At 53.1% G+C, this 12,269-nt stretch overlaps 1 protein-coding gene across 1 annotated transcript; it reads right to left on the reverse strand.

The window, feature by feature from the left end:
* Positions 1-285: 285 nt before the first annotated feature.
* LOC117191053 lies at positions 286-1,574 on the reverse strand. The gene is made up of 2 exons (XM_033396023.1): positions 1,459-1,574; positions 286-1,354 (listed from the first exon to the last, which is right to left on the reverse strand). The coding sequence occupies exon 2, from the start codon at positions 1,336-1,338 to the stop codon at positions 748-750; it is 591 nt and encodes a 196-aa protein (XP_033251914.1). The 5' UTR covers positions 1,339-1,354; positions 1,459-1,574; the 3' UTR covers positions 286-747.
* Between the last annotated feature and the right edge of the window lie 10,695 nt (positions 1,575-12,269).

Below are 12,269 nucleotides of genomic sequence, written 5' to 3' on the forward strand. Positions count from 1 at the left end.
GGGATTTGCTTGCCTGTTGGTTGGTACTTTCCCGGAGTCGTCGTTTGGCCGATGCATGATTGCCATCCAAATTGTCGTCGTCATCGTCGTCATCGTCGTCATCAAACTCAACAACCATGACATCACTGTCATCATCATCGTCATCATCATCCACCTCGGCGCGGACGCGCTTCAGTGGCGAACGGGCCGCTGCTGCAGCAGAGGTGGATGGGATATCGTCGGTATTGGCTGTGTTTGTTGCCGTTGGCTGATGTTGTTGTTGTTGATGTGTTTGCTGCTGCTGCTGATGTTCCTCTGGCGGCGGTGGTGGGGGGGGTCCGCCTGTTAACTTTGCTGTTAACAGGCATCGTCGTCTGGCTGCCGACGTAATTGTAGTTGTCGTTTTTGTGTTTGATGTCGCTGTTTGTGTGCTGATGTATGTCATCATTGTATTTGTGGTTGTGGTATTGGCTGTGTGCATTGCATTTGGAACCGCTGCTGTGGCCGATCGAGCGGGGTTTGTGCCATGGCTGTGGTTCGAGTTCGAACTCGCTCCCGAACGGGCACTCGAACACGAATCTTTTGTTGGCTGCTGTTCGTGCAGAGGCTGCTCGAGTGCCCTCTCGTACTGTCGCTGGTACGAGGTCGTTACCCGCTCTCTCTTTGCGCCTTCTCTCGCTCCTTGCTGTTTCCGGCTCTCTCCACACGATGCATCGGCATACGGTGCATCGATACGTGTCTGTGTGTGTTGGAGTGTGGGAAGCGGAATTATTGGCGCGCTTGGTACCGCTTGGCTTGGCTTGGCTTGACATTGCGGTGCTTTGGCTGACGCCGCTGCCGCTGCCGACGCCGCCAATGCCTCAAGCCGGCGACTACCGCTGCTGCTGCTGATGGTCTGCTGCTGCTGCTGATGGTCTGCTGCTGCTGCTGCTGGCGTTCCTGGGTATGGACCGTCTCCACCCAGTCGCCGATCTGGAACTGCTCCTGGCTGGTGAGATTGGGAATGGCCGCCCAGCTGTTGGGGCAGGGCAGGTCGGGGTCGGGGATGGGGCTTGTGGCCGGAGTGGCCGTGATGGTGGTGTCGGCATTTGTGGTCCTCACATACCCGGTAATGGTGGCTGGAGCCGGTCCAGGAATTGGAGGAAGTGCCTCCAACCAGGTGGCGGAGTCGGTGGATTGGCGTCTCAGTATCGCTGCGTTTGCCACGGTGCCGGTCGCTGCGCTGTCGGCGCTGGCTTCGCCGTCGGCGGCGCTGTCGGAGCTGGCAGTGGAAATGGCTGATTTGGGGCGATCCCTGGCTGTGACGCCGTGTGGTCCTCGTCGTCGTCGTCCTCTTCTGGCAGTGGATCCGCGTGGCATAGCTGCGCTGGATTGGCTTTGGTTGGATTTGGTAATAAATTTTTCGACCGACGCGAGTGGAGTTTTTGTCAAGCCAAATTATTCACACAGTTTTTTATTGGATTTTTTTTCAATATATACCCGCTTTGGGTTGAGGGCTCTCAGTGCTCCAACAGGGGAGGGCCTGAGAGGCTGGGGTGTGAGCCGCCAGCAACCAAGCGCGTTGCTTTATTAATATTTTTTTTTTTTTTTTTTTTTGGGCAGTATATGTCTTAATTTAATTTATGTACATTTTTGTGTTTGTTTTACAAATCAACTTTAAACGACACTTCAAACACACTAGTACATTTGATGGCACAATAAACTTTACAAACATATAATACTGCAGCAACGAAACACTTGTAACCTCGAAATAGGCCCGCAGCCAGCAGGGTGGGGGGGGGGGGGGGGGGAAAGGGAAAATGGAAAAAGAGAGACACAAAATATTCGGCACTTTGACGGAGGGACTAAACTAAACCTCGAACACGTCTCGACTCCACAACGTTCACGACACGACTTTCCATTTGGACAGAGACCCAGACTCGAGACCACTCCACGATCGGGGCAAAAGGCTCCAAAAGTACGAATTGTCAAGAGGGGGGAGGGGGACTCGTCAAGTGTGTGTAATAGTGTGTCAAGTGTTTTTTTTTTTTTTTTTTTTTTTTTTTTTTTTTTTCTGTATTAACTCTTAATTTTATTAAATTTTATAAGCCTGGGACTTAACTAAAGCTAGACAGGGAGCTGTATTGAGTTGGAGAGACCGGCAGGAAGTTCCGGGTCTCTGCGGGACGGCCGCAAAGCATTGCTTCGCAGGGACCATGGTTCCTCCTAGCCACTCTCGTTCCTTCGGCGCTCGCACCTACGCAGCTCCTTCATGGCGCCGGCTGAAAAGTTGCTCCAGGCCGACCATACCATGGGGTCTTCCACAATCTTCTCGATCAGGTTGTTCGGCGTGAGCTGCCCGCCGGCGGCTCGCCACAACTCCTCCCTAATAAGTGAGAAGCGCCCACATTGAAAAATGATGTGCTCAGCGTCTTCAGTGGCGTCGCCGCACCACGAGCAGTTCGGCGAGTTCTCGTGGCCGAACCTCCAAAGGTAATGGCTGAAGCAGCCGTGTCCGCTCAGAAGCTGTGTGGAATGGAAATTGACCACACCGTGTCGCCTGCCGATCCAATATCGGACATCCGGAATCAGGCGGTGTGTCCACCGTCCTTTATCAGAGTCGTCCCAGCGGCTTTGCCATGCTCTGAGGCTTCCTTCACGGGCCTGCTTGCGCGCGTCTCTCCTTGCCGCGCCGGCCCGGATGGCCTCGGCCACGGCCCTCTCCTCAAGCACCAGAAGGTCAATTGGAAGGACACCCGCCAGGACTAGGGCAGCGTCGTCGGATATGGTCCGAAAGCCGCAGCAGATCCGGAGCGCGCAGAGGCGATGAGTGGCTTTTACGCCCCTAGCGTAGCTGGCAACTTTAATTCCATCCGCCCATACGTCTGCTGCATAGGTCATGGCTGAGCGGACTACACTGGTCAGCAGAATCCTCCTCTCCTGCTTCGGGCCACGGGTGTTCAGCAGTATTCGGAACAGCGCCCGACTCGTGTTTGCCGCTTTCTCCTGGACGTAGCTTAGGTGTTCACGGAAACTGAGCCTGGTGTCGATCATCACGCCCAGATACCGAATGGCTCGTTTCGACGATAGTCTCTGGTCGCCAACCCTGATGTGAGCGGTCTCCACAGTCGAACGGGTGCTCACCAATACTGCCTCGGTTTTATGAGCGGCTATCTCTAGTCCCGCAGAGCGGAGCCAGTCTGCAATCAGCTGGATTGCGGTGTCACAATTTGCTTCGACGACGTCCAGGTGCTTGGCCACCACCGTCAGGGCGACATCATCTGCGTAGCAGGTTAGCTGACATCCGCCTGGAAGAGCTAATCTCATGACTCCATCGTAGGCAATGTTCCATAATAGGGGACCCATCACTGATCCTTGGGGAACTCCTGCCGTTATGCCGTGAGTCTGCGCTCCGGCCTCCGTATTATACTCCAGCAGTCTTCCCGCGAAGTAGCTCCTTACGATTGCCTGAAGGTATTGGGGTACACCGCGCCGGTTAAGTGAGTCCAGGATGCACTCCCACTTCACCGTATTGAAGGCGTTCCTGATGTCTAGGGTGACAATCAGGCAGTATTCCTTCTTGCCGCCCTTCCATCGAGTTCCCTCCACTGCCTTGGAGGCTATGTCAACTACCCTGCCTATGGCGTCCACCGTTGACCTCCCACTCCTGAAGCCGTATTGGTTTGGTGAAAGTCCCCCAGCATCCTCGACGGCGTTGTCTAGTCTTATCTGTTCCAGAGTCTTCCCCAGCGAGTCGATTAAGCAAATCGGTCGAAACGAGGAGGGATCGTCCGGCGGCTTTCCTGGCTTTGGCAAGAGCACCAGGTGTTGCAACTTCCACTGCGGCGGAAATAGTCCTTCCCGCAGGCACTGCGTGAATGCCTTAGCAAACTCGTGCGGGTTGTATGCCATCGCCAGTTTTACCGCACGGTTGGGGATTCCATCAGGGCCTGGAGCCCTCTTGGCCTTTAAGCTTTGGGCCAGGGCGACGATTTCGTCCTCCGTGACCGGTTCGACCGAGTATGCAGGCTGGTGTGCGACGGCACTGCTGGCAAGACCGTGAGCCCCGGATGGGAACAATGCCTCAACAATCGTCCGCAACTGGTCTGGGTCAGACGGCGACCCCGCGTTGCTGCCATGAATTCGCTTCATTACCGTCTTGTAGGCACGTCCCCACGGATCCTTCTCGGCTGAGTCGCAAAGCTGCAGGAAGCACTCCCTCTTGCTCTCCTTGATGGCGTTCTTTAGGGCTTTTCTAGCTCCGCAGTACTCCGCCTGTAGCCTTGGCCAGCTAGTGCCACTCCTTCTGCGAGCCCGTTGATATCGCCTTCTAGCTGACAGGCAAGTGCGTCTGGCCTCCTGGATCTCGTCATTCCACCAATAGGTCGGCGATTGCTTACCCTTGAATGGCCTCTTGCGACTCATACTGGCATCGCATGCGAGCAGTAGGGACTCCAGAAGCTGGTTGACCATCTGTTGAGCTGAGCCTCCGACCTCCATATTCCTCAGCGCCTCCAAGAACCTTGGAATCCGCATTGATTCGGGATTGTAGGCTGCTCTCCGGTTTGTCTGCGTTGCCCTGGTCAGTCTGCAACCACCTTCTCCGCCTATCGAGAACACCACTGCCTCGTGGTCGCTGGCCGTATAGTGGTTCCCCAGGCGCCAGGTGGACAGAGGGGAAAGGCTGCTAGAGGCGAATGTAAGGTCGATGACTGACCCAGAGCCACCCCTGTTGAAGGTATTCGCGGTCCCCTGATTCAACAATGCTACGTCCAACGCAGCGAAGGCCTCAAGCAGTACGTGTCCCTTGTATATGGCGTCCGAGCTGCTGCTTCTGGAGATGTCACTGCCCCACTCCTGGGCCCAAGCATTGAAGTCGCCAGCAATCACATTTGGTTTGTGCCTTTGGTGCCTGGCGTCGTCGGCCAATTCGTCCATCGCCGCAGCGAAGCTATGACGGCTCAAGCTTGGGGGAGATAGCAGCTGTAAATCCATAAGTTCCCCAGTTTTGCCCTGACGAAATGTCGGAACTCAGCGCACACTGAGGGCCGCAGAGGAGGCTTACCGCAAGCCCATATTGCTGCTTTTCCTGAGGAGCTTTGGACCCAGAATCCATCCTCGGGGGAAATGTATGGTTCGCTAATTATTGCAACGTCCGATCTCATTTCACGCACCGACTGAGAGAGCAGATCTGTGGCAGCCTCGCAATGGTTTAGGTTTATTTGGTAAAACCTAACCATGTCCAGCGTTTTGACTTGCCTTCTCTTTGGGTGCCATGGGGCACCTGTGGCTACCAGCTACGTGTGAGTGGGGCTTGCCCTTTCCGACACAGAGGAAGCATTTTGCCTCATTGTGGCAGTCGCTTATCTTGTGCTCCTCAGACCCACAGCGGAAGCACCACCCGCTTCTGTCTACAGAGCTTTTGCAATTAAGTGCAACGTGGCCGATCTCAAGGCACCTGAAGCACTTTAACGGCAGATTTCGCTCCCGTATGCGGCAGACGGACCATGCCACTTTAACCTTACCAACGGATAGCGCCTTCGTCGCAAGGGTCGCCGGCAGGCAAATAATAGCCCGCTGGGCTCTTCCATAGCCTGGGCGCAAACTCTTAATGGCGTCCACATCGAGTGTAATCCCCATTTGCTCGCTGAAGGCCTTCCTCACGGCCTCCGAGGTAGCCATCTCATCCAAGTCGAGCATCTCTAGCCTCGTCTGCTGGGTGAGTGCTCGCGCCTCCGCCTTGCCTCCTAGGACAGTGCCTATGTCCTCGCGAAACAGCTGCGCGGTCTCCTTCGAGGCGTCTTTGAGCTCCAATAGAAGAGCACCTTTGGCTGTTCGCTTCACTCTGCTCAAACTCTCGCCGACCTTCTTCATCTTCTCGCTCTGGTTGCGGGTGACGAGGTTAAGGATCTCCGCGTAAGTCATTTCCCCTTTTGGCTCGATGATAATAACATCCGGACGGGGCCTTGGCTTCCGGGCGTGCGCTCTGCTCTTCACCTTCTCCCATTCACCTTCGGTAGGTGCAGCTGATTCGGTCTTCCTTGCCGGTTGTTCGCGGGACTGCAACGTGGGATGGCCACTCATATTGTTTCTCCTCTTCGGCGAGCTCCTCGTCGGCTTGTCCAGCTTCCTTTTCGGCGCATCGTGTTGAGGGGAGCACTGCGTCTCCTGATCACGCCGCTCCACCCTCTCCTTCCTCTGCAACTTTGCGTCGAAGCTGTGAAGCGCGGACTTTTGCATCCTCACCACGTTCTGCGCCAACTCTTTCATCTCCTTGTTGAGATAACGGGCGTCCCTCAGCATCTTCGACAATTCCGTCGACTTTTCTACCAGCGAAGCCAGGATCGACCGCAGATCTCCGTCGGCCTTTGGTCCTGTACAGCTTTTGTCTGTGGAAGCACTGCTGAAGTCAAACGGATTGACAGGGACTTCTGCTGGTGCAGACACAGTCAGTGCTGGCAGCACTCTAAGGGGCGCCTTAAGTGGAGTTCCGGTACCAAGGCTTAGCTGGGCCGGCTTCTCAACTGCCTGCTCCCTGGGCCAAATGCCTCGGGGCGTCTGCCACTGTGGTGGGGAACGCTGCAGGCTAGTTCTCCTCTCAAAGACCCGCTTTTCCTCCTCCTCCATTCTTCCTATTTGTAACTGCCAAATACTCGATTTTGAAATTAGAAATTTAAAATTTAAAATTTAAAATTTGGGGCCCGCGCGATTTTCCGGTTGGCGCTCAACTTTCAAACTGGATGGCCCTATCTGGCAACCCTATGACTGTCCTACGCTGTCCGGCAACTCCGTGCTGTAAGCACCTCTGCTCGATCAGCTGATCCGTGAATATAAATCGAGGCAAGTGAAGCGGTTTGAGTGAAAGTTGTTTTTATTTTCCTACCACCAACACGATGGATAGAGAAATGCGCCAAAACCAACGATCACCCCCCCCTGGCCTATCTGCACGTCTGCGTTTGCCCCTGCAACCAACTGGGAAGTCTCCGCCGCCAGCCACCATGCGCAGTGAGTACGGGACGCTGAAAGCCTGACTTGATGCGTCTTCTGTTTTGATTCCAGGCGTGATACGGATTTTGTTTGTAGAAAACTCGGAGCTCGCTTGCAAACACGACCGCGCTTGGAAACTCAAACTCCCGTGTGTCAAGTGTGTGTGTGTGTGTGTGTGTGGTGTGAGTCAAGAAAGTAAAGTGGGGCCTCGCTCGAAAGTATGCTGTCTCTTCCCTTTGTAATTCTCCCTAACTTAAAAATTTGATTTGCAATCCCCTGTGAGCTCGTCAACTTGATGTTTTGTTGGCTGTGATGCGGTATGTGGTCTTCAGTCCCCTCTACTACCCTTGCCGCCTGCTGAGGGCAGACGACTAGGAATGTAGCATGTACATGTGGGCGGGCAGTTTATAGGGGGCGTAGTTGATTTATGCGAAGACTAGCATTTTTGGCTCAATTTAGGCCGTAGTGGTGGTGGTGTGGCGGCAACTGATGCTGATTTGAAAGTCGATTTGAAACCGATAATCAATTGTCAGCACCGTTGCCGCCGAAGATTTTTATCACAGATTGTAATAATTTTGTAGTGGGGTGTCGGAGAACCGCACTAATTACGAAAATAACAATGGGGGGGGGGGGGGGGGGGGGGTGGGAAGAAGGGGTTAAAGAAATGAGATCGAAAATTCAGAAAATGCTGTGTTGCAACACGTAGTCAATTGAGGAATAGATAAAGAGAAAATGGAAAAAGAGAGACACAAAATATTCGGCACTTTGACGGAGGGACTAAACTAAACCTCGAACACGTCTCGACTCCACAACGTTCACGACGCGACTTTCCATTTGGACAGAGACCCAGACTCGAGACCACTCCACGATCGGGGCAAAAGGCTCCAAAAGTACGAATTGTCAAGAGGGGGGAGGGGGGACTCGTCAAGTGTGTGTAATAGTGTGTCAAGTGTGTGTGTGTGTGTGTGTGGTGTGAGTCAAGAAAGTAATGTGGGGCCTCGCTCGAAAGTATGCTGTCTCTTCCCTTTGTAATTCTCCCTAACTTAAAAATTTGATTTGCAATCCCCTGTGAGTTCGTCAACTTGATGTTTTGTTGGCTGTGACGCGGTATGTGGTCTTCAGTCCCCTCTACTACCCTTGCCGCCTGCTGAGGGCAGACGACTAGGAATGTAGCATGTACATGTGGGCGGGCAGTTTATAGGGGCGTAGTTGATTTATGCGAAGACTAGCATTTTTGGCTTAATTTAGGCCGTAGTGGTGGTGGTGTGGCGGCAACTGATGCTGATTTGAAAGTCGATTTGAAACCGATAATCAATTGTCAGCACCGTTGCCGCCGAAGATTTTTATCACAGATTGTAATAATTTTGTAGTGGGGTGTCGGAGAACCGCACTAATTACGAAAATAACAATGTGGGGGGGGGGGGGGGAAAGGGGTTAAAGAAATGAGATCGAAAATTCAGAAAGTGCAGTGTTGCAACACGTAGTCAATTAAGGAACAGATAAAGAGAAAAAAGTAAACAATGCAGGTGCTTTGCGTGGAAAATAAGAGGAAATACACTAAGATAAAAAGAGACAAGCACTTGCAGAAATAACAATACAGATAAGTAGTAGACTGGAGTGAAGACGACGGCAAAACAGGTAATAAAAGAGATACTACACTGGAACATAGACGAGACAAAACAGGTACAATTGATTTACGTTTACAATATTACAATAAACATAACAATTTAAAATAATGTCTATATCTTTTTTTTCTATAATTGCAGGGAAGACAAGAAACAGCTGAGCATCGGCCGGCATAGCAAAACACAATGCTTGTAAAGACATTGCGTTGCATACCGGCCGACCCCGTCGTCCCCCCTGGTCGTCGAAATTGGCGTCATCCGAAGTCGTCAGAAGTAGGTGCAATTAGCACCTCCTCGTCGTCGTTGTGGCTGTGGCTGCCCTCTTGGAGAACCAGTGGCACTGGTCCGGCCACCAGCTGGGAGCCAGGAGTAGACGGCACACATATTACTGTGGCGACACGGGTCCGGCCGCCAAAGTGAAATGGATGTGAGTGTGTGTGTTTTTTTTTTTTTTTTTTTTTTTTTTTTTTTGTTGTGTGACTACAGGAAAGCTTCATGCCGACTCAGCCGAAGCCGAAGTGAGGGACTCTAACCGCTCTAAAACCAACCACACCTATCCCGGATCCCGGCGGTACTGTCGCGAGATATTACTTCGCCGGGGGAGATGCCCGTAGGGCTCTTCTCTTAATAATCTCCTTTATCCTTTATCTCCTTGCATTGCGTGCTCTTTCTTCGCGACGCAGTTTGGTAGCCATAGTTACGGCCATGAATCTAATCGAGGCCCAGTTTCCTTCCGACTCCAGCAGGCATTCTGCCAGGTTTGACACCGCTGGCATTCTTCCAAGCTTGTTGCTTAGATCCTCTCGTTCGTGCCGAAATCTTGGACATTCGAAGAAGCAGTGCTCTGCGTCTTCGATGACCCCTGCGCAGACCACGCAGAAGGGGTCGTCCTCGTGCTTAAACTTATGCAGGTAGGCTTTAAAGCAACCGTGTCCTGTCAGCAGTTGTGTCAGGTGATACTCCACTTGTCCATGGCTACGGTTCAGCCAACTCTTCAGGTCTGGGATTAGCCTATGGGTCCATCGCCCTTTGCTGCTGTTATCCCACGAATCTTGCCATTGCAGGATTGTGCGCTGCTTTAAGGCACCTCTGGTGTCCTGGTCCATAGTCCCCAGGGTTCGCTGTGCCCTGATTCCTGCGGCTTCTCTTGCCAGCAGATGGATGGGAATCATTCCTGCTACCACAAGTGCGGCGTCTTGGGATACCGTTCTGAATGCGCAACACACCCTCAGGGCACACAGCCTCTGGACTGCGTTGCATTCTCGGGCATATGTTTTATGCTTCATTGCATCAACCCATATTGGTGCAGCGTACATTAGCGTTGAGCCAACTACGCTCGCTAGTAGCTTTCGCCTTGGCTGTTTCGGGCCTCCGGTGTTGGCCATGATGCGGGATAGGGCCACTGCCGTCTTTCCTGCTTTGCTGCTTGCATACGCCATGTGATGCTTGAAGCTGAGTCTGTGGTCAATCATGACCCCCAGGTACTTCAGGCTTGGACTGGAGCTAATAGTGCAGTCTCCTACTCGGATCGTGGCCGTCTCCACTACTTTCCTGCTGCTTATGAGCACCGCCTCCGTTTCGTGGGTGGCTAATGAGAGATCCCTCCCTGATAGCCATGTTCTGGCTCTCTCTACCGCGTCGTTGCAGATTTCTTCCGCCGCTTCTTTCTGTTTTGCCACTACGACTATTGCTATGTCGTCGGCAAAGCCTATCACCGTGGCGCCCATTGGCATATCCATCTTGAGGATTCCATCATACATGATGTTCCACAGCAGCGGGCCGAGGACCGATCCTTGGGGAACTCCTCCAGTGATTTGGTGCTCACGTGTCCCTTTATCCGTCTCATATATGAGCACTCGGTCTCTTAGGTAGTCCGCGATGATATTCTGCAGATACGGCGGTATTTGAAAGTTTCTCAATTCTTCTAGTATGTGATCCCAATTGGCAGAGTTGAATGCATTTTGGACATCGAGTGTTGCCACTATGCAATACTCTTTGGTCCCGTACATCCATCGGGTGCCATCGATAGCTCGCTTTGCTATCTCACATACCTCGCCGATTGCGTCCACCGTGGACCTGCCTTTGCGAAACCCGTGCTGTCTCGGTGAGAGCTGACGCGTTACTGCCTTCTCCAGCCTGGTGTGGATTATGCGCTCGAGGATCTTACCCACTGTGTCGAGCATGCAGAGTGGTCTATAGGATGATGGCTCCTCGGTCGGCTTGTTCCCCTTGGGTAAGAGGACTAGCCGCTGTCGCTTCCATGGTCTGGGGAAGGTCCCTTCGGACATGCACGCATTGAATAAATCCACGTACATTTGTGGATTGGTCTCAATAGCCGTGCGGAGAACGGCATTTGGGACCCCATCAGGTCCTGGTGCTTTGCCGTTCTTGATCCGTTGTAGAGCTTCGAGGACTTCTGCTCCCGTGGTGGCTTCTATTTCAGGTGGCGGTATTCTATCCATCACCCTCTGGGCTGCCACTTTCTCTGGAAATAGGGTTTCTACTATGTTAACCAGCAGATCTGCACACATTGGCGGCGGGGGACTGAACACTCGCAGTCTCTTCATTACCAGACTGTATGCGTAGCCCCAAGGGTTCGCATCTGCGTCATCGCTGAGCTTTTCGAAGCATTTGCGCTTGGCATCCTTGATCTGCCTCTTCAAGCAGCGTCTGCTTTCCTTATATTCTCCTTGGAGCCTCTCGAATTCCGGGGAACCTCTCGAACGCTGGTATAGTCGTCTTTTCCGCTGGCACTCCTGCCTGGCGCTACCTATTGCAGCGTTCCACCAATACGTTGGCCTGCGGTTGTTTAGGCTTCTTCTTTTCCTTAGCATGGAGGCATCACATGCTTCCAGCGTATGTATAGCCAGTTGGCTTGCTCTCTCGTCAGCCGTACCGTTGGTCTCGTAGTCCTCAAACATGGCCCGGACCATATCCGGCTCTAGCGTTTCGGTCTTATAACCGATCTGCTTACCAATGAACGGGTTAGGTGCGCCCGTTTCCTGGATTTCACATATTAGGGCATGGTGGTCACTCACGGTGTATAAGCCACTAACTTCCCACGTTGTCCTGCGGCTGAGGCTGCTGCTCACGAACGTGAGGTCTATTATAGACCCCGTTCCAGCTCTGCCGAACGTCTGCTGTGTGCCTGTGTTCAGCAGTACGGCATCCAACGTCGCAAAGCATTCTAAGAGCGCCTGTCCCCTTGGGTTCGTTCTCGGGCATCCCCACTCCGTCGCCCAAGCGTTGAAATCGCCGGCTATGAGCGTAGGGTGTTTCTCCCGCGCATCTTCAGCAATCCTTTCCAGTGCCTGCGTCGCCTGCTGTAGGCTGAGGCTCGGGGGCAGGTAGCAGCTATATATGTGCACTCCATTTATCCGGGCTCTGGCGAATCCGTCTCCGACGTATGTTTGCAGTAGTTGCTGTGTGGGACTCGCACAGCTCCATATCGCTGCCTTCTTGCTCGAGTCAGCAATCCACTCTCCCGAGTTGCGATTCCGGTATTGCTCGCTTATGACTGCTACATCAATACGGTGCTCCCTTATGGTCTGGTCCAGCAGCTGCTGTGCCATCTCGCAGTGGTTGAGGTTTAGTTGGATGATTTTCATCTATCCTTCATTTGCTGCATCGCCTTTTCGTACTGCGGGCACCTCGAACTCGTCGTTTGGTGCTTCGGGTCCTTCACCCGGTGGCGCTTGC

The sequence above is a fragment of the Drosophila miranda genome (genome assembly GCF_003369915.1).
Source record: "Drosophila miranda strain MSH22 chromosome Y unlocalized genomic scaffold, D.miranda_PacBio2.1 Contig_Y1_pilon, whole genome shotgun sequence".
Classification (NCBI taxonomy): Eukaryota; Metazoa; Arthropoda; class Insecta; order Diptera; family Drosophilidae; genus Drosophila; species Drosophila miranda.

Excerpts from the sequence above, each read along its gene's own strand:
- LOC117191053 (XM_033396023.1), bottom strand. The coding sequence starts at position 1,338 with ATGCCACGCGGATCCACTGCCAGAAGAGGACGACGACGACGAGGACCA.